The 19,316-nt window shown below is 42.5% G+C and overlaps 1 protein-coding gene across 12 annotated transcripts in view; it reads right to left on the bottom strand.

The window, feature by feature from the left end:
- The window catches only part of prdm16 (PR domain containing 16), a 186,140-nt gene that overhangs the window by 5,699 nt on the left and 161,125 nt on the right, over positions 1-19,316 (bottom strand). For 3 of the 12 annotated variants that reach the window (XM_030423124.1, XM_030423132.1, XM_030423125.1), the window contains exons 5-14: positions 15,208-15,310; positions 11,085-11,286; positions 10,808-10,973; positions 10,396-10,549; positions 8,118-9,798; positions 7,875-7,962; positions 5,867-6,087; positions 5,640-5,717; positions 4,560-4,729; positions 2,500-2,671 (exon numbers count right to left, since the gene is read on the bottom strand). In XM_030423124.1, coding sequence (XP_030278984.1) covers positions 2,500-2,671; positions 4,560-4,729; positions 5,640-5,717; positions 5,867-6,087; positions 7,875-7,962; positions 8,118-9,798; positions 10,396-10,549; positions 10,808-10,973; positions 11,085-11,286; positions 15,208-15,310 — 3,035 coding nt within the window. Of the gene's footprint in view, positions 1-2,499; positions 2,672-4,559; positions 4,730-5,639; positions 5,718-5,866; positions 6,088-7,874; positions 7,963-8,117; positions 9,799-10,395; positions 10,550-10,807; positions 10,974-11,084; positions 11,287-15,207; positions 15,311-16,682; positions 17,151-19,316 lie in introns of those variants that run through there. The other 9 variants (XM_030423133.1, XM_030423129.1, XM_030423126.1 and 6 more) reach the window with 9 other exon arrangements.

The following is a 19,316-nucleotide window of genomic DNA, read 5'->3' as shown; positions in this document are numbered from 1 at the left end:
CCACGATGTCATGGCTCATGATATCATTTCCTCTGGGACGGCAAATTTACCCTTTCCATTTTTTGCCACACAGTGGACATTTATCAAATCAGACAGGATTACCTCTGGGGAGGGGTGCACAGGGACAGGATTGGGTCACACGCAGTGGGTGGGTAAATGTGGGAAGGGGGGACTTTTAGGGGGTTGGTGGGGGGGAAAGTTCTCCTCTTTCAATCTAGATTAAATATCACCATAATCAAATTGCAGAGCTAGTTGGCGGGGAAAAAGTCCATGCCTGTGTACGGAGAAAAGAAGCGTAGCTCTGACATAGGGGGCCCTGGGTTTTGTCATTTAGTCTAAACACGTCAGTTGGGTGTTTGTGTTAGCGGGCTGGGGGTATGGGTATGGCGGGTGGATGGGGGAAGAGCTCCATCATCAGTGGATCTCCTAGATAAATGCCTCAACCTGAGTCCCCTCGGGGTCCAAACTGCCAGCCCGGTCCCAGACAAGGAACCAGCTCCAACTCTACTTTTATCCAAACCATAGAGCTCAAGCCATGGCCTGGCTCCTCGTTCCAGCCCTAATTATGACCTGGATTGTGGTCCCGAGGAGACAGATACCTCTTAGTCCTTCAACACTGCAGTGCTGGAAATATCCATGTACGTCTAAACCCTCTAACTTTTTGTTTGAAACTTCCCACCCTCAGAGCAGCAGTGCTGCCTCAGCATCTATAACGTCCCCAGCTTGGAAACCGGTCAAACAGAGTTTTCATGTGAAAACAAAGAGCTACCGGGGGCTTTTATTTTGACTGGCTAGGATGCTGAAAAAAGGAGGTTAAAAGGGGGAGAAACTATGTTGCAAGAGCGGTTAGGAGCGATTACAGATAGTCACCCATGAATGTGTGTTTGCGTTTGGCGTTTAACTTCAGTCACTCAGAGGGAGAATAAACAGTGGGCTGTCTGGTGGGAGGACAGAGAGCACAATACTTAGTCTGAATTACAGATATTAAAATGTCAGGCCAGCTTGTTGTGGATGAGACTCAGTATTGATCCCAGATGGCAGAGGGGCTAAATTGCCACTGGGTCTGCAGGCCATAATGCGTGTTGACAAGAGGGAGGAGGGGTTGATGGAGGAAGAGACAGACAGAAAGTGAGACGACCAGAAAGGAATTTGCATTGAGAATGAGAGAGAGAGAGAGAGAGAGAGAGAGAGAGAGAGAGAGAGAGAGATGAAGAGCGTATAGAGAGTCAAGGAAAGAGGTAAACCGCTGACCAAAAGAGAAAACATGTCGTCCCCCTTTTCTTTTTCAGTATACTCTTCTTCCCTGAGACCTCTGAAGCTTCCCACCGGCTGAGCTAATAACACTGAAAGCATCTGAGCACTTAAAGCAGGGAGTTGACCTTTTCATCCAGCCATTTTCATCATTTTACAAGTAAGTTGTTTTTTTTAGAGTGCAGAAAAAACACAGGGGATGATCACTCCTTCCTGGGTTACCGGCAAGCAGAGTAAAATATCAAATACAGAGGCACACAGTAGGTATAAAACAAAAAAAGACAATACTTTAAAGCAGGTTTAAGTGAATAAAAAAAATTACATGATCAAACAATTCAGAGTCAGGCCATGGCTAATGATTATTTTCATTACTGATTCATCTGCTGATTACTTTCACGTTTGTTAGATTACTTCTAAAGTCTATAACGTGTCCAAAGAAATGTGAAAAATGGTCCTCACAACTCCTGAGAGCACAAAGTGATGTCATAAAATGTTTTCTTTTGTTCAACAAAAAGTCCAACACTCAAATACTCTTCATTTAGTATCATAAATGACACAGAAAAGCAGCAAATTCTCACGTTTCAGAATCTGGAACCAATAAAATGTTTGATACTTTGGCTCGAAAAGTGCCTGAAATTACAAGTTTATCAAAATAGTTGCCAACTCATTTTCTTTCGACCGACTGATTGATTAATCAACCGATCACTGCAGCTCTATTTCAAAGCACCAAACCGCTGCGAAGATTCAAATAAAATGTCAAAACAGCTGCAGAAATATATCAAAAAACAAAAAAATATAATAAATGTAATTCAATTTCAAATAATTTTTACTAATGTAACTACGGCGGCCTCTCTTACCATCTAATCCAATGGCAAATACTGTTAGTATGTAGGTGTGGCACTGGGTTGAAGACATTGGTGACTGCTGCCATATAAATTTTAGCCACTAGAGGGCACTGTGCACCAAGTACAAGTTTGTATGATGTTGTGCACAGGTAGAGGGAAGGAGAACACAGCTAAATGCATGTGTGTGATTACTCCTGCTTTTTACACGTCCTCATAAGAGGAGAGGTACAAAAAATGTCTTCAAGTGGGGACATTTTACTTTTTGCTTTAGAGTTGGGTATACAGTCAGATGGGGTTGGCATGAAGAGCAGAAGGTTGGACTCATGGATCAAATGTAATCACTGAAGGCTTTTGCAAAAATCTTAACTCAAATGTGGTCGGCGTGGGCGAGTTTTCTTGTTACCTCTTATCCGTGGAGCTGGAGGCCTGGTTCATCTCACTGTTGGAAATGAAGTTGCGGATTTCTGAGAAGTACGAGTCCTCTTTCTCATCTAAAAGTGCATGATTGTCTGGCTCGGAGTTTGGGGAGGAGATGGTGGTTCCCAGGTTGGAAAGCATCCCGGACTGTTGGCTCACTGTTGAGAGAAAGCGTGCAGACATACACACGAGACACACAACCAAACACACACGCTTGATTAGTTTGATGATAATCAGACATCCTGTAATAAACGAACTGATGAAAAAAATGCGACACATTATGAGGGTTGTTTTGCACGTTGTTCAAATTTAAATATTTTTAGGTTTTTACATTTTCCTGAATGGTACGGAGCAAGTGGGTAAAGTGTGAGCACGTGAGCACAGTGACTTCATCCATAGATTTCTCAATTGCAAAGGTGGCGGCAGACACCATCTTGACAGCGTCTGACTTCATCTCTTTTAGATAAGATTTTTATCTATATTTTACTGTTTATCATTGTTATTATAATCATATTTTATTAACATTTTCTGAATCAACTTTTACTTATAAGCTTTTATTTTATATTGATTCTTATTTTCATTGCTTTTGTCAATCTTGTATTATTTATTATTTTAACTACTCTACATAGGTGTGCATTAGTCTCTAAATCAATTTTTTTTCTTAATATCCCATGTTTTTTTTCAATCACCTGTAAATCACTTTGAATTTAATTTTGATTTGTTTAAAAGTTGCAACATCAATAAAGTTTGATTGATTGAATTGTTATCACTTTTGCATAACTTTGAGCCTTGTTATGATTTAAACAGGTGAATAATATAAAAGGTTATATAAAAAAGGTTAAGTTGTCAAAAAATGGTTAATTAGCTGTAGTTTAGTTTAGCTACAGAGACCAACAAAACGTTTATTGCACCAGGTACCAGCATGTTTATTTCTGCTGTGAAGTTTTCAACTCGGGCTCTTACAGGGTTTGACTCGCTTTTGGAGCCAGCCCCAAGTGGCCATGCGAGGAGCTGCAGTTTTTGGGCGCTCCCGCGTCAGCTTGGTTCATTAGAGGTGACCACTTGGCAGCACCCAGCTCACACACAGGAGATGCCCAGTTTCACCACAGTTTTCTACTGCTGGCCAGTGTGTAGTCAAAGTCGAACCTTTCTTTAGACTTCATATTTAGGTTGCATTTATACGTCAAGAAAAATATTTTTCCCTTCATGTCGTTTTATTTCTGCTCTCTTTCGTACAGATTCCATAACATTGCTCTTGGATGAATCACAGTGGTATTTAAGGGGAGAGGATGGTGTAATTTACAAAATGTAAGAATAGCTGTATTTGTGTTCAAGTTAAGGACGGTGCTTGGGTGCATGCAGCAATTCAAATAAAAGATAAGTAGGCTGCAAATGCCCTGTTTTGCATGCAGGAGTCACTTGGTGTTCTCTCAGCCTTTATATTTCAGCAGATGTGTAATAAGGATACATCAGGAATAAAACACCTGGGTACTCTGCCACGAAGAAATCCTATATATTAACATACATCATTAAAAAATAGCAGTCCTTGGTATTCAAGAAATGTAGTTAGTATGTTGATGATGTCACAGCAGTTTACAGCCCCACTGGGGACAATTTGCATGAGGTGGAAACCAAGTGTATTGCCTTGTTTCATAAGGTTGCTATTTCAAAGTTAGAAATGTCAGCACACTTGTGAAGCTTCACTCAAATACGTAATCACTGAGTTCACAAAGTTTCTGTTCCTTCCAGATTCAGCGGCATGCTTCCATGCTGGACATGAAAAGGCTGTTTTTGGCAATGCAGTCGGAAAAGCGAGTGTGATTTCTCTAATTAAGTGGTTTTCCTACTTTAAATCATTCGCAAAAGCAAGCTAAACATTTATTGAGGTGAAGATTTGAAATTTTCCAATTGGGTAAAGTGAGCCATTCATTATTCAGTCCATTAACATAGCACAGAAATACCAAGTCCCTGCTTAATAACTCCATGTAGGTTCTCACAGCCTCACTTCTCTCAGAGAAAGCTGAGTGGCAGATGTTGCAGACTAACCAGGAATGTTCTCATGCTCGTGCTTCTTGAGATGGCGGTCGAGGTTGGTTTGCTGACCAAAGCAGCGGTTGCACAGGTGACACTTGAAGGGCTTCTCCTTGTTGTGGATGTTGCGAACGTGGCGTTGGAGGTTGGATGAGATGCTGAATGAGCGGTCACAGTATTTACACCTGGCAAAAGAGAACAGAAGGAAGTGGGTTAAAAGAACAGCACAGTGGCACCGTGAGTGAGGACTGCCCTTTAACCAGAGATAAAGGCATTATTTATGGTGACTTTATTATCCACCTGCTGATGTGAGCAAGAAACCACGTAAGGTTCAATTTATTTGTTTCACTGGAGTCCTGCATATGTGTTTTACCTCCCGTTCCTACAGTTGAATGTTTGACACTAGAAGGCTCTTTTCACATTCAGTGTTTTCTCTGAGCTCAGTAAAATCTGATGTTAAGAGGTGGTATTACGAGCACAATTTGTGACATCACAAACAGTATGGAAACCAGTCCAGGTCCAATATTCAGCATATACATGTGTGATGTGTAAACTCCAGTGAACACAGACAGACTTTACGGGGAAATAGGAGATGTCTTGTCTCAAGCAGTTAAATATGTGAAATTACAAATATTTGTGTACTCATATATTTTGGAATTATTTGAAAATTATTTTATTATTATTATTTTATTAATTTCATAATAATAAAATTATACCACAGGGCACAGAACTCAATGAGATGTATCTTATGTAAGAAGGACACACTTGGATCACTCAAGTCTGGCTGATACTTGATCCACCTAACCAATCTGGTAAATCAAATAGATGCATCCCTCATTACTGTGCATTGTTTAGATTTTTTCTTTATGTTTTGAAGAAAAGATAAATCAACAATCTCCATGTCGTCAGTTGATTCAACCAAGCACAAACATAATCAAGTCTCAGAAAAAGCAGCATCAACAGAAGGGATGTCAAGAGTGTAGAATAGCAGTGACATAAGCATAGAAAGGGAAATACACAGATGACAAGGTCTGTGTGAGCAACAAGCCTTTCACCCAGATTAAAGACTGGACAGAACTGAATGGAATAGAATACCTGTAGGGCTGTTCCCCTGTGTGTGTCCGCAAATGTCTGGTGAGGTTTGCCGAACGGGGGAAGATTTTCCCACAGTACCTGGAGGGGAGAATGGACAGAAAGGAAGTGGAAGAGAGTGAGGATGGTTTAGTAATGTAGTTCACCGACACTACAAACATTTCATGTAACATAATACACAATATCAGTTTGATCAACACTGGAAAATAACAGGCCGCACCACACTTTACCTGCATGCGTAACGCTCCTTGCCTTTGCGAAGGATGGCGTCTGAAAGAGAAGGTGGCGGCGAGCGGAAGTTGAACAGTGGATGAGCCGACTGTTGCAGTGAATTGGGCGGCGCGTCCAGTTTAAGAGCGCCAAAGCTCTCCAGCTTCTCTGTCATGTTCTCCATGGCTGACATCTGGGTGGGAGGATGACAACGAGATGGTAGAAAACAGAAAAATGGGAGCTGAGGACAAAATATTTTCATGAGAATTAAAATATCGCATTCAATACAGATTTTTGTGTATTAAGGTTATACCAAGAAACTATGTAGTGACAAGGTCAATGCAGCACATCTTAAGAGAAGCCACTGATTCTGTTTAATATATAGATGTACATGTGTGTGTGTGTGTGTGTTAAAGAAGAAAAGGAAGCATTGAAAACAAAGACACAATGTCAGAAAAAAAAAAAAAAAACAGGGAGCGAGGGAAAGAGACAGAGTGCGGAAGCAGTATATCAGAGGTTAGCCTTGTTGTTTGTGCTAAAGGCCAGCCACCTCCATGACCTATAACACATTCAAACACTCAAGTACCATTCCTCCAGCCAGTAGCCCCTCAGTACACCCTCACCAGCTTCACCAGGGCTTTGTTCTCTACCTCTTGCCTTCTCCTTCCGAGGCTACTGCTGCAGGCCGGCAAACTGGCTAAACGAGGCATTCAACAGCCCCGATTGGAGCCGTACAATATAGTTTGAGATACCCCCGACTGATAGCTTGCTTCCCCTCCCGTAGAAGCTTGTGAACAAAGGGGGCCGGTTATGCAGGAGTTTATTTGCCAAAAACAGCTTACATCCTTCCTTTTTTAGTGAATACGGGACAGGAGAGACACAGGGACAGACACTCCGTCTCAGTGTGTTTATTCGCAGTCTGAGAACGGGTGGAGGGGGAGCGGGTCATTCCGTCATGAGACTGAATTAGAGGTGGCATTGTGTTTGGATCACTGGGAGTATCACAGCTGAGACACTCTGATATGATAAGTTTCTGGATGGGAGCCTGTGAAAACTTTTCATCCTGAGTTTATTGGTCAATTACGACCTGAGAGGAGTTTGTAGCTGAGGTCATATCGGTAACATTCAATGATCAATCAAAAAATATTGAATAACACCATCACTCATCTGTCATGGGTTAACTCCCCATATAAATGAGTATTGTAAAATATGCAAATGCATGTACTTGTGTATATTTATCTGTCTGCATATGCACCAAATGAGCGTATTGCAAAGTCACAGTTGATAGAGGACACAGATTTCCAGGTCAGATTAAAACCATTTCCCCAACGAGAGCCCCCCATTCTCCTGGAGACAAACACAGGATGTCCTTGATGGACACGGTGCTATTATCTAGCCAGCCAGCCAGCCACAGAGAGAAAAAAAAAAAACTTGGAGGGGGTTGAGTTATTAGCTGGCCTGTGGGCTCCCAGTACATGAAACAATGCCACAACTAAGATTAGCGTGGCCAAGAGAGGCAGTTTGTTACAATTCAAACGGCTATTATTCTCTCTTTTATTAATACTATCATTCCTTGTAATCAAGATTTGTAGAGGTAGGGAGGGTCTGGGGACAGTCAAACAATGTGACTGATTATCAAAGGGGCTGCGATAACAGACTGTGTCTTCTGAAAAAGGTAGAAGTGACGAGGTACACAGGCGCCACTCAGTAAACAAAGGAAGAAATCATACCGAACCCTTGAGAAAATAACATCAACACTGTGGAATGATGGTGCATAGGGCCCTATCAATTCAGGGTGAAGCAGCGTGGGAGGCAGGAGTGAGGTATTTTCACATAATACATGGTTTGAAAATAATAGTCGATAGCATCTGGGAATAATCAGCCTGTATGCAATACCTGGAGGTCGATTTCTCTGTTTGGTATCCCCTTGCTTTAGTTTTTGTTCTAACATGTACCATTTATTGTTTCTACCTACATTTACACCAAGTGCCCTCCTAGATTTGAAATACATGAGTGCTGCAAGCCTACCTGTGGATGGAAGAGTGGTGGAGAGGGCCTGAGGAACTTTTCCTTCAGAGCTCCTACGGGGTCGAGTAACTTCCTCTTCTCCACCCTGCTGGACCAACAACAAGGCAGAGGGTTACGTACCAAGGTCAAAGTTCATCTACAAACTCCAACCATACATTAAGCACCAGTCTCTACCTTTTATGGACATAGAAAGTGTTGCTCTTGTGGAAATAGCGATTTCTGGTCTAATCGGGGCTGAAATACCTGTATATGGGGTCCATGAAGAATGCGGAGGGCTTGGCATAGTGCAGGTGTGGCGGCTGGTGTGGCTGTGCCTGAGGCTGCTGGTGCTGGGCGATGGAGGATTGGTGTAATAACTGGGAATGAGGATGTGGAAACCCAGCTGGGCTTTCGTCCTTAACCGAAACCATCTTTCCAAGTCCAAAGATGTGGTTCTTTCGATTTTGTGACTCAGCCACCACACCGTTATGACCACCTCGGCTTCGGCTGCCAATGCTGAGGTCCAATGGCTGTTCTTCACCGCTAGATATTGCTAAAGGTCCACTACTACTTCCAGTACTACTGTTGGTGTTTGAGGGCTTTGTTGGGGTGGGGGGAGCTAACTTGGTCTCCTTGGATTTTGTTGTGAGATCAAATGGTGACTCAGCTGTGGAGGCAGGAGCTCCTGTGGCACCGGAGACCATCTTGTGCAGCTGCTCACGTGATGACTTGGGGTCCGCCTTAAAGAACATGCTAGGATTGAGGGCACCTCGATCAGCGCCGAAAGGATAGAGGGAGTTGTGAAAGTTGGGCAGGAACTGGAAGGGAAACATGGAATGGTAGGGTAATGGACCCATCTTCTTCTCCTGATGAAGACCAATCAAACCTGGACCAAAATATTTCTCAGCAATGGAGGCGATGGCTTTGATGGAATCTGTGCTGGCTGCATTGGCATTTGTGGTGGTGGGTGGGAGGGCTTGCTCATCTGGCGGGGGAAAAAAGGAGTGCTGGGATGATGCAGACGAGAGAAATGGGCGATCAACAGTGGGATTACCCGAACTCGAAACAGCTGATAACAATGCACTGTTCGAGTCTATTAACTGGTGGCTTTCTTGAATTAATACGGCTCCAGATGGCTTCCTTCTTTTACCACTTCGCTCACGTTCACTGTCTCCATCACTCTCCAGGTCAGAACCATCACCTGAAGCAGTACCAGTGGTGGTGTCCAAATCTGTCCCACTTGTAGTATTAATGTCTTCAAGGTCACTCCCATCAGACATGTCTACCATCTTGGATTTTGGCTTGGCTTCTCCACTAGAAGACAAATCCAGTTTGTTCTCTTTTTCTTTGTCTTCCTGCTGACTAAAACTGTTACCTCCATTGCTGTTAGTAGAGCTAACTAGGGACATTGGAGGGGCATCTAGGGGACTCCGAGGCAGCTTCACCTCTTGACTGCTACCGCCCAGCGGGCTCTTTATCAACGGACTTGCCGGCAATAGCGGCGGTCGCGGATACAGTGATGGTGGAAAGATACCTGGGAAACCATGTGGGAGTGATGGGAAGCCATGGGGTCCTGTGGAGAAGGGCAAGCCAGCGTGAGGATGAGGCTGGGAGGGAAAGTAGTCAGTGAAGCCTAAACCTGACTGGTTTAGACCTGCAAGGTGGGGATGGTGAGACTTGGCCTTGGCCATTATGGGGCTGGAGCTCATTGGGATGCCAGGGTTGAACATCCCTGCTGGAGAGCCATAATGGTTTTTGCCCTCACAGAAGCGGCGATGCTTGTTGAGGGAGGAGGTAGTGCTGAACAACTGCCCACAGTCCTTACACTTGATCTGGGTGCGGCAGTCAGCATGCATACGCTTGTGGCGACAGAGGTTGGAGAACTGGGTGTAGGACTTGTGGCACACCTCGCCTGGGGGAGCAAAAAGACGCAGCCCATCAGGGCCTGGTTAAACCCATTTTAACACTGTCTCTAACTTTGTATACCAAATCAACAACAAAACGTGGCTCTGAATGGAAAATGCTGATGAATAGTTCTTGAAAGGAAGGGATTTTTTCAATGAATGAAACAAATCAATGATTCTGCAAAGTAAAACTGCAAAACCATTCCTTATTTACTGAATGTACACGGTATGCATTTTACAACAAAAAACATTGCTCACCATAGGCAATAAAATCATAAATACAATAAAATGTATTCTATTATCTTCAACAGAGAAAAAAAAGATTTAAATTATCGATCAATTTAACCATTTATCTGATCTAAAATATAGTATATGTCATAAAGTTCTAATAAACAAAAAATAGTCAAATCTGTTGTTTAAAGCATATGATCAAATGAATAGCAATACAAATATGATTCCTGGACCTGAGTGCTTGGTTCAGGAATCTAAAAGTTGGTGCAGATGAAAGAGACTGCAAGGTCAGGGAGAGGTTGATGAGGTGGAAAAAAAGAACGTATAAAATAAAGTGACTGACATGAATGTTTTCTACTTTCAAGTAAAGAAAAAAACAGTTGTTAACTTCCAAAGCTCTCACTTACAGATAAAGGGTTTGACACTGCTGTGGATGTGCTTATGCTGCTTGAGGCCTGATGAGGTGGCGAACGTCTTACCACACTCAGGACATGTGTGAGCACGAGCCCCCACGTGCTGGGAGCGGATGTGACGCTGAAGGTTGCTGGGATCTGTGAACACCTGAAAAGTTGAGACAAGCGTATGAAAATACAATGTATTAACAATGCAAAAAAAAGGAAAGGAGAAAAAAAAAACGCCTCTGTTCTTAGCATTGTTAAGGAAAATATACAGTTTTTCTTATCTCTTTAATATCTATATTGGGCATGTTGTTCTTACAGGATTATTTCTATGTCCAGTACCGTCATAAGTGAAGCCTAAATACAAGTCCAGCACAATTTCTGAAGCAAATAAAGCCTGTGTGTCCAGTGCACAACTTACGTGCTGGGTATGCTGTACCTTATCACAGTTTTCACACTCAAAGCGCTTGCCACTGTCATGTGACATCTGGTGACGGATGAGGTTGGACTTCCAGTTGAAGGCTTTGGGGCACTGGTCACACTTGTACTCCCTCTCCTCTGTGTGGACTATCATGTGTTGGCCAAGACTTGATAAGGAGAGCACAAGCTCATCAGTGAATTCAATCAATCATACAAATCACATTTGTAACCCAGTCTGGATATATTTATCAACAATTTGTGCTCACACATCCGTGTACCTGTACTCATTTGGGAAGATCTTCTCACAGTCTTTGCACTCGTGGACGGGCTCATCGCTGTCCTCACGTTCCTGTTTGAAGTCTTCTCTCAGTGTGTCAAAGATGGAGCCGGTGCTGGAGCATGAATACTTCTGGTGCCGCCGCAGCTCAAGTGTCGAGGAGAACAGCTCATCACAGTCTTCACATCGGTACATCTGCTCGTCTGCACGTACACAAACATGCAAACACACACAGATTTGTTTAGCCATTGCACAATTGAGCTCTCTGAGGCATACAATAGCCACTGACATCCACCTTACCTGTGTGAGGAGAATTTCTGATATGAGTATTACAACATCACACTTTCAAAATTATATAGTTTAACATGAGGAGTCTACTTCTTACTGATCAAAAATACAACTTTTAAGTTCTTCATTTATTCCTGTAGTCAGAATACTTTTTTTCAGTTTCTCCATTCTTTAAACAATCTCTCTCTTTTGTATTATACTATAAATGAATATAAAGGATTAAGCAGTTTTTGATTTAATTCCACATATTTATCAAAATGACAATAAACCGAATGCAAGACTCATAAAGAAAAAGAGAAGTAACTTGGAGTAACATTCTCCAATTTGTCCTTCACTTAAACCGGCTTAGGATTGTTTGGTACTATAAGCTTGTCAACATTTTTAGATAATGGAGGACATTGTCTTGTGTCCACAGGTTTTTGATGTCTGCAAAGACAAAAGCAGATTTCCGTTGCACAAAGAAACAACTACAAGTTCTGGTTTGCATCCTGGCAGTTACTCCTGCATCTTCTCAAAGATGCAGAACCAAGTATCCAAATGTATAAAAAAAAGTGTCGATACAGAGGAAAAAAACCTATTAGCTATCTGTGCGTTAGTTAAAGCTAAACAGACTCACATTCAAATGGTGAAAGCAACAGTGCTGTAATTGACATTCACATAAAATGGAAATCAATTAGCAGTGAAATGTAGCCTTCATTAACACAGTTAATTGCTTGTAAAGCAAGTGTTTGCTTGAGACTTTAGGTGTAATAGCACACAGGGGAAACAATAGGGGCCGGTCTTCCCCTTCCATGTTGATAACCTTTACAATACTTCTCACCAACAAGGTCAAACACATAAAACTCGGGCCAGCTTTTTCAATAGCAAGTTCCTGAGTCAGACGCCAAGTTCAACAGATCAGGGGAAAGCCCAGCGGAGTGTCTTTGTGCACGGACTTATGTGTGTGTACGTGTGTGTGTTTATGTGAACATTTTCCAAAAAGAATGAGGCACAGGGAACGGAGGTAAGCAGGGGCACCGTGGCGCCAACCCCATGGTGATTTTGGTGCCAACCTGCCATACCCTCTTTGCCATGACCCGAGCAGCCAGCGCCTGAGTCGGCCCCCCAGGTGACCCAACACGCCGTACATGCCCATCCATCATTTCAAGCCACACTAAATGAGTTTATCCAAAATGACTTACAGTGCACGGCTCACCTGTTTTCTACTGCATGTGACCGTTTATCCAGCTGGAACTTCTTGGACACATTAAAAGGGCATTAGTGTAGCAACATCAGTGTGTCCAACCTTGGGGAGAAGGATAAATGACCTTCTGGTCAATGGGCCATTACGCTGAGCTCAGATGCTAAACTAACTCGCTCCCTCTGACACATATTTCATCGAGCGCGAGTGTTTTACTGTGAGAGAGTTGGTCATCATTTGCTTGGATGCTCAAACATCTCAAAACTTTTTGTCAGCCATCATTTAGAGCAGGGGATGGTTTTGGAATTAAGGAGCTGGTTCATACCCAACGACAATAAACTCCTCCTTGGCAGATAATCTCGGAGTGTATGTGCACGTCCGCATGCTTGAATGAGGACGCACGTTAATAAAGCCACTTACGTATGTGCATCGATATGCCTGTGTTTCTTCAGTTAGTCTGGTCTGGGCGACTATGGTGGGGTGGAGTGGGAGGGTTATAAAGGGGAGACTAATAGCTCTCTGGGAGACGAAGGGAAGCACAATTATGTGCAGTTTAGCAGCTAATCTGGGAGCATGGGTGAGGTCTCAGGGGACTCCTCAAGTCCTCTACTTCAAATTCCTTCTCCGATAAGCCAGACACAGAGAGCAGGGCTGCGCTGCCAAGCTCCCACTCAGCCCTGCTACCTTTCTCTCTCTGTCTGTCTCTCACACACACACGCACACACACCCACACACACACACACACACACACACACACACACACACACACACACACACACACTATAATACATAGACAAGCACACAAAACAGTCGTCCCCATAGTAGGCTAACTGTCCGTCTTTGTCCTCCTCTCTGCTTTTCTGTCTCACTTACTCAAAAATAAACATCTTCAAACAACAGTTGGACTGTTGCACTCGTTTCTTCCCTGTGCCTTCACCCCTCTCTCACACCAACACACTACGCCAAATACTTTGGCTCTGACACACACATTCTGGCAGGTGGAGAGTCTCTCTTTTCTCTCTGTCTGCCTCCGTCCCTCTGGATTTCACATACATTGCTACATACACACAGAGGAATTGAACAAATCATTTACAAGTCCGCTCCGTCTTCGACGCACTCCTCCAACATGCCAATCTGCTTCTTCTCAATAATCAAGCTCGCTTTGAGCTCCCGTTTCCTCCTGTTGCTTTGACATGGAGTTCCGTGCATCATGCAGGGGAGAAAAACTGGTGAGCTGCGGAGCATCTCACGAAACATCTTGTTCTCCCCTGCACCATTTTATCATCAACGACAAGTAAGAGTAATCTGATTTTTTTTTCCCTTTTCATCTGCGGTTCCAGAGAGACTGGAAACGCAGCAAAACAACGTTACCTGACAACAGCAGTTCACCACAATAAGTCCAAGATGTTTCAAGAAATACGGCGGAACTATGGGCCCTTTTCTGCTCGAGTGAACTTTGAAGGAAAAGCCCAGATTGACGGTGAACAGCTGTCTATGTTAGATGGGGAGATAAAATATTGGACATATTCGGTCTGACGTACAGAGGCACGGTTGAAAGGTAGTGAGCACGGTGAATCAGGTTACCCACTCAGAGGGAAGACAGGTGGGTGAGAGCACCTTAAAAACATGACAGACTTTGAAATGCGAGCCAATTTCAAGACAATGAGTACTATAGAGAGATGGATGGATAGATGGATGAATAGATAGATAGATAGATAGATAGATAGATAGATAGATAGAAAGAATGTGTAATTATATATTTTGTTATTATTTTTATTACTATTTTTTCCCTCCACATAAATAGTCATTTGCTAATTCTGTAACATACTATAAGCCTCACTTGAAACATTTGCTGCCAGATGACTGGATTAATAATGCTGTGATATTATATTATAACTGATTGACTGTTTTTTTTTAAATTCATCCTTATTCCAAACTGACTAACATACACATTACTGATTCTGAATTACACAAGCTCACGTTTAAGTATTGAGAACGCAAGAAGAGAAGCAGTGTCCAGAGGGAGCTGATTCCCAGGAGGATTATGGGAAGTGGGTCTGATACTACATTTAGCCAAATGGTCACTAAAACTCCCCCCCCCCCAAAAAAAGAAAAAAGAGGCTAAGGCTGAATTTCTGGGGACAAACTGCACCTCCCTCATTAATATACTTCCAGCATCACCATTTAATGTGTTCTTATGGATCAGGCTTCCTAATAATTCCTACTTGATCTTGGCTCTCCGTCAGCAGCAAATGTCCACTCACTTTGGATGGAATTTGACAAGTGCCAATTGATACAGCATTACAGGCAGGCAGGCATTGTGAGCGCACAATTCAGACCAGACCCCTCGGAGTAGCCCTTCATTATTGGCAGGCCTATTTTAAACGACAGCTCCAAAAAGGGCCTTCAACCAGACGCTTTAATGCGGGATTTAATTCCATCCTGGAATTTTATGATTCGAATAATTCACATTTTCTTGAGGAATGAAAAAAATAATACAAAAAATCTTGGAGGGAGAGAAGGTGTCTTTTTTTTTTTCCTTCTCCCCCCTTCCGTCACATTAGCGAGGTTATGGAGTGTGTTGGCCGCGAATGCAGCACAGGATGCAGGTTGGAGTTTGTTTAAAATGTGCGCTAATGACGCGCATTAATCTTACCTTGCAGGTTGGGTGCCATGGATCCCTCGGGGAAAATACCGTCCTTCATATACACTAAAAGCTCCTCCCCTGCGTCAATGTCCCGGACAGCTTTATAATAAATCTGAGGAGGGAGAGAAAGACAGAGAGAGACTTTAACTTCAGCTCAGGACGGAATTTACAAGTCTGGACTCTATTTACTGTCGCGCTTCAAGGAAAGGCCTCGTATTGCTGCGATACTATTAGAATATACAATTTCACAATCTTTATTTTTTTTTACTAATTAAAAGTCGGATCGCCGGACTTTTTAAAAAATATATATATGTAGCCTATATATAAAAATATATATAAATATATATATATATATAAATATATGTATATATATATATATATATATATATATATATATATATATATATATATATATATATATATATACGCGATGCACACAGTGATTTATTTAATTCCACAATTTACATTATAACATAAACAAAACGAACACAAAATAAAAATGAAAAATCTCCCTTATAAATCACTTGAAATAAAACAGAAAACAGTTCTGCGGTCTTTTCTAAAAAACAATTACTCAAATGTTTTTTTTTTATTTTAATGAAAATGTAGAAGGAATCCAGACGATACAAACACTGCTGTAATGAGTCTAAACAGTCTGAAGGAAAAGTGGCGAGTGAAACGAAAATAAACATCAAACCGCTCAGCTGCTCTGTGCGTTTTGTTTTTTTTCTTCTTTTCTTTCTTTCATTTACAGCTGCAGCACACCGGGAAATGTCGGCCGTGTATCTGCACACAGCGACTCCTTTGATTGAGATTATTTAACGTGCGTGATCAGGCATAAATTACTTTTTATCATTAGTACTATTTATTCATTTATTTTTCTGCTAAAAGTAAAGACGAGGAAAAATGGCTAATTCGACGCCACTCAGGAACGAGGCCTCATCCAGTGTGTGCATCCAACATCCAGAAAACCTGCGAACCAAACTACGTCTACACACAAACACACACACACACACACATAAACACAAACACACACACGCACACACAGTCTGAAGACAGCTCGGTCACAATCAACGTGCATAATTTACCAGTGAATAATATTACAGCTTCATGCAATTAATCCACCGCGCAAACTTCCACTTCCAAGCTGCACGTAAGAAGCTGCGACCTCTGAACACATGGGGGCGCTCTGCACCAATTCAACGAAGCGGGCTGAACACACTCATTAACACACACACTCATTCACACACACACACACACACACACACACATATATCGAGTCGTATACACAGTAAAAGGCCGGTGAAACTAACTTCCGAGACTTAGTGCACTGAAGATGAGACAAACAGCAAAGGCCTAAAAGTATTATTATTATTATTATTATCATTATCATTATCATTATTATCATTATTATCGTAGGCCTACATATTTACAACAACTACACAACACAGCGGCTGCGGCAGCCTTATCTTTTCCGACCTGACCTTTCTTTTCTCCGTGAGACGGAAGAGTTGGGAAAGTTGCGCGGCGCTGCGGAGAGCCTCCAGCTGCTGCAGTAGCACTTCAGTCCCGGTGGAGTTGGCGACGCAACCCATAGTAGGTCTACCGGAGAGGGAGCGGAGCGCTGGGGCGGACAGGGGCCGGGGAGAGGAGGTCGCGGAGTGGCCGGGCGCGCAGCGGACGGTCGGTGATCGTTCCCTCTGGCTGGATGAAGCTCCTCCGCCGGTGCTACTCTCTAATCTAGTCTGTGAGCGCGTCTTTCATGATGATGATGAGTCGCTCTCTCTCTCTTTCTCTCTCGCTCTCTCTCTTTCTGACTCTCTCTCTCTCATTAGTGATTCCCTATTGCCCCTTGGTGCTCTCTCGGTTACCCGTCGGCCACTCCTCCTCGTCTTATCTCCAGCCAAAAGGATTGAGGGATCTGCGGCGCAGACCCCTCCCCGCATCTCCGATCCCGGCCGCCGCTTCGGCCGCCTGATACATCTATTATTGATGTAAATAATGGATATAGCAGCCGGACGGACTTGCACTCACGGTGTCAGTCACTCGATCACTCTCACACACACACTCCGTGTGAACACGCGCAAATACGCGCGCACGCGCGCACGAAGATCAGCGCTATATCAGTGGGCCTTTTATTGATTATTGTCAAGGGCCTGTTCAAGTTTTCTTTAAAATGCAACAACGTGATTTAAACTAGTCTAACGATGGGAGCAATTTATTTAGACTCTGATGATTAAACTCAATCAATTGGGATAAAAATAAATCACTAAACTAGAGCGTTTAAAGATGATATTTAATACTCTAAATCTAAAAATGTCTCTCTGTATTAAATCAGCATCGAAGTTATTTAACAAGCCAAAATTGTTAATATCATTATCACATTTTTCCTCAATTATTTTAATCAATAATTGGGCAAAATCGTTTTGAACGCAAGACACAAAAATGGACTTGAAAGAAAAACAGTTCATAAATATAAAGGATGAACAACGTGGCAATATCACATTTGAGCGCTTCCTTATTTCATTTCAAATAAAACAAACATTGTTATCTTTTCATTTGAAATCTTATAAAATCGCTTAAAGGTGATATTAATAACATATCTTCTGCACTATTATCAGAGGACTATCAACTTTAGTTTTGTTTTTGTGAATAGTGTGAATTAACATAAGAAACATTTCTGATAAATATTTGTTGCATTTTGAATCTTTTATGAATCTTTGTGTGTGTGTTCTACAGTAAGGTCCACACACTCAGACATGTCTTGACCTCTTCCCATCTATGTCCAGTGTTCACGGGACAGATGCCTCATCGATCAATGCCAGCCGCAGGGCTCGCAATAATCCCCCACTGTGGCCACAAACACACACACACACACAAACACATGCACGCCAGTGTCTATTTATTGATGGATCCATCGTGGGGTAAGAAGGGCAGATCAAACAGCGCTCCAAAGGGCTCCACTCCAAAACACAAAAGATGAAGGAGTGACAAGAAGGTGGACAAGGTTCATCTTCTCTTCAAACCCCATTCAACTACCCACGCAACACACACACACACACACACACACACACACACACACACCGACCCCCTGCACTCTTTCAGCTGCAACTTGGCCCTAAAAAACACTCAATGGGCTCGCTTACACACCAGTTTTGGGTGATTGTCGGCATTCTAAATAAATGGGAACTATTCAATCGGGGTAGATACACACTAACACTCTCTCTCTCACACACACACACACACACACACACACACACACAGGAAACTGTTGATTTGCCTTGTTTTGCTGGGCAATAATTTAAGGCGCCTGAATATTGCATTAGGATGAAATTGCAAGCGGGATTAAGTGAGAACAGTTATTGGAAACGTGTGTGTGTGTGTGTGTGTGTGTATGCGTGTGTGACAGAGAACTGATTGGGAAGAAAAGAAAAAAACAGCATGGCCATCTGCAGATGCATGCACAAAGCAATAGTAAATCTTTCTGACGTACACATTTCTCTAAAAACTCTCAACACAGCAGCACTTCAGAAGAAACTGTCCACAGCACATTTATTTTGTACCTTATTTTTTGAACCTGAGGTATACGGGAGAAAATACATAAAACAATACTAAATTATTGCACGACCATAAATATCTAAATTATGCATGATCATGCGCACATTTGTTCATCTTACATCATTAATGACAAACAAATAAACAAATAAATTATCCACTTGCTTTTCTAAAAGGTTACCGCCTGCATTTGAATTTGCCTCGTGTGCAAATATTTCCATAAAGTCATGCATTGTGCAAAAGAAAAGAAAAATCACAGAAATAGTCTGTTAAATTATACATTTTAGCACTTAGCGGCCGTGTGTGTGTGTGTGTGTGTGTGTGTGTGTGTGTGTGTGTGCTGTTTCTGAATAAATGATGGGGTCTACCTGTGAGCCACCACAATGAGCAACTGGTCAGGCAAAAGCCCCTCGCTAAGTACAAACAACCGCAAAACACGCCGGAAAACAACTGTGCGCGTGGCCTTTTCTGGCTCTGATAATTCTCCACAATTTTCGCCGGTGCCCCGATTCTTTCTCTGACATTGTGTGGCAGTGGCAGGGGGCACTGATGTGAAAATCTTA

The sequence above is a fragment of the Sparus aurata genome, chromosome 7 (assembly GCF_900880675.1).
Source record: "Sparus aurata chromosome 7, fSpaAur1.1, whole genome shotgun sequence".
NCBI classification, from domain to species: domain Eukaryota; kingdom Metazoa; phylum Chordata; class Actinopteri; order Spariformes; family Sparidae; genus Sparus; species Sparus aurata.
This window is presented reverse-complemented; position numbering and strand designations above follow the sequence as displayed.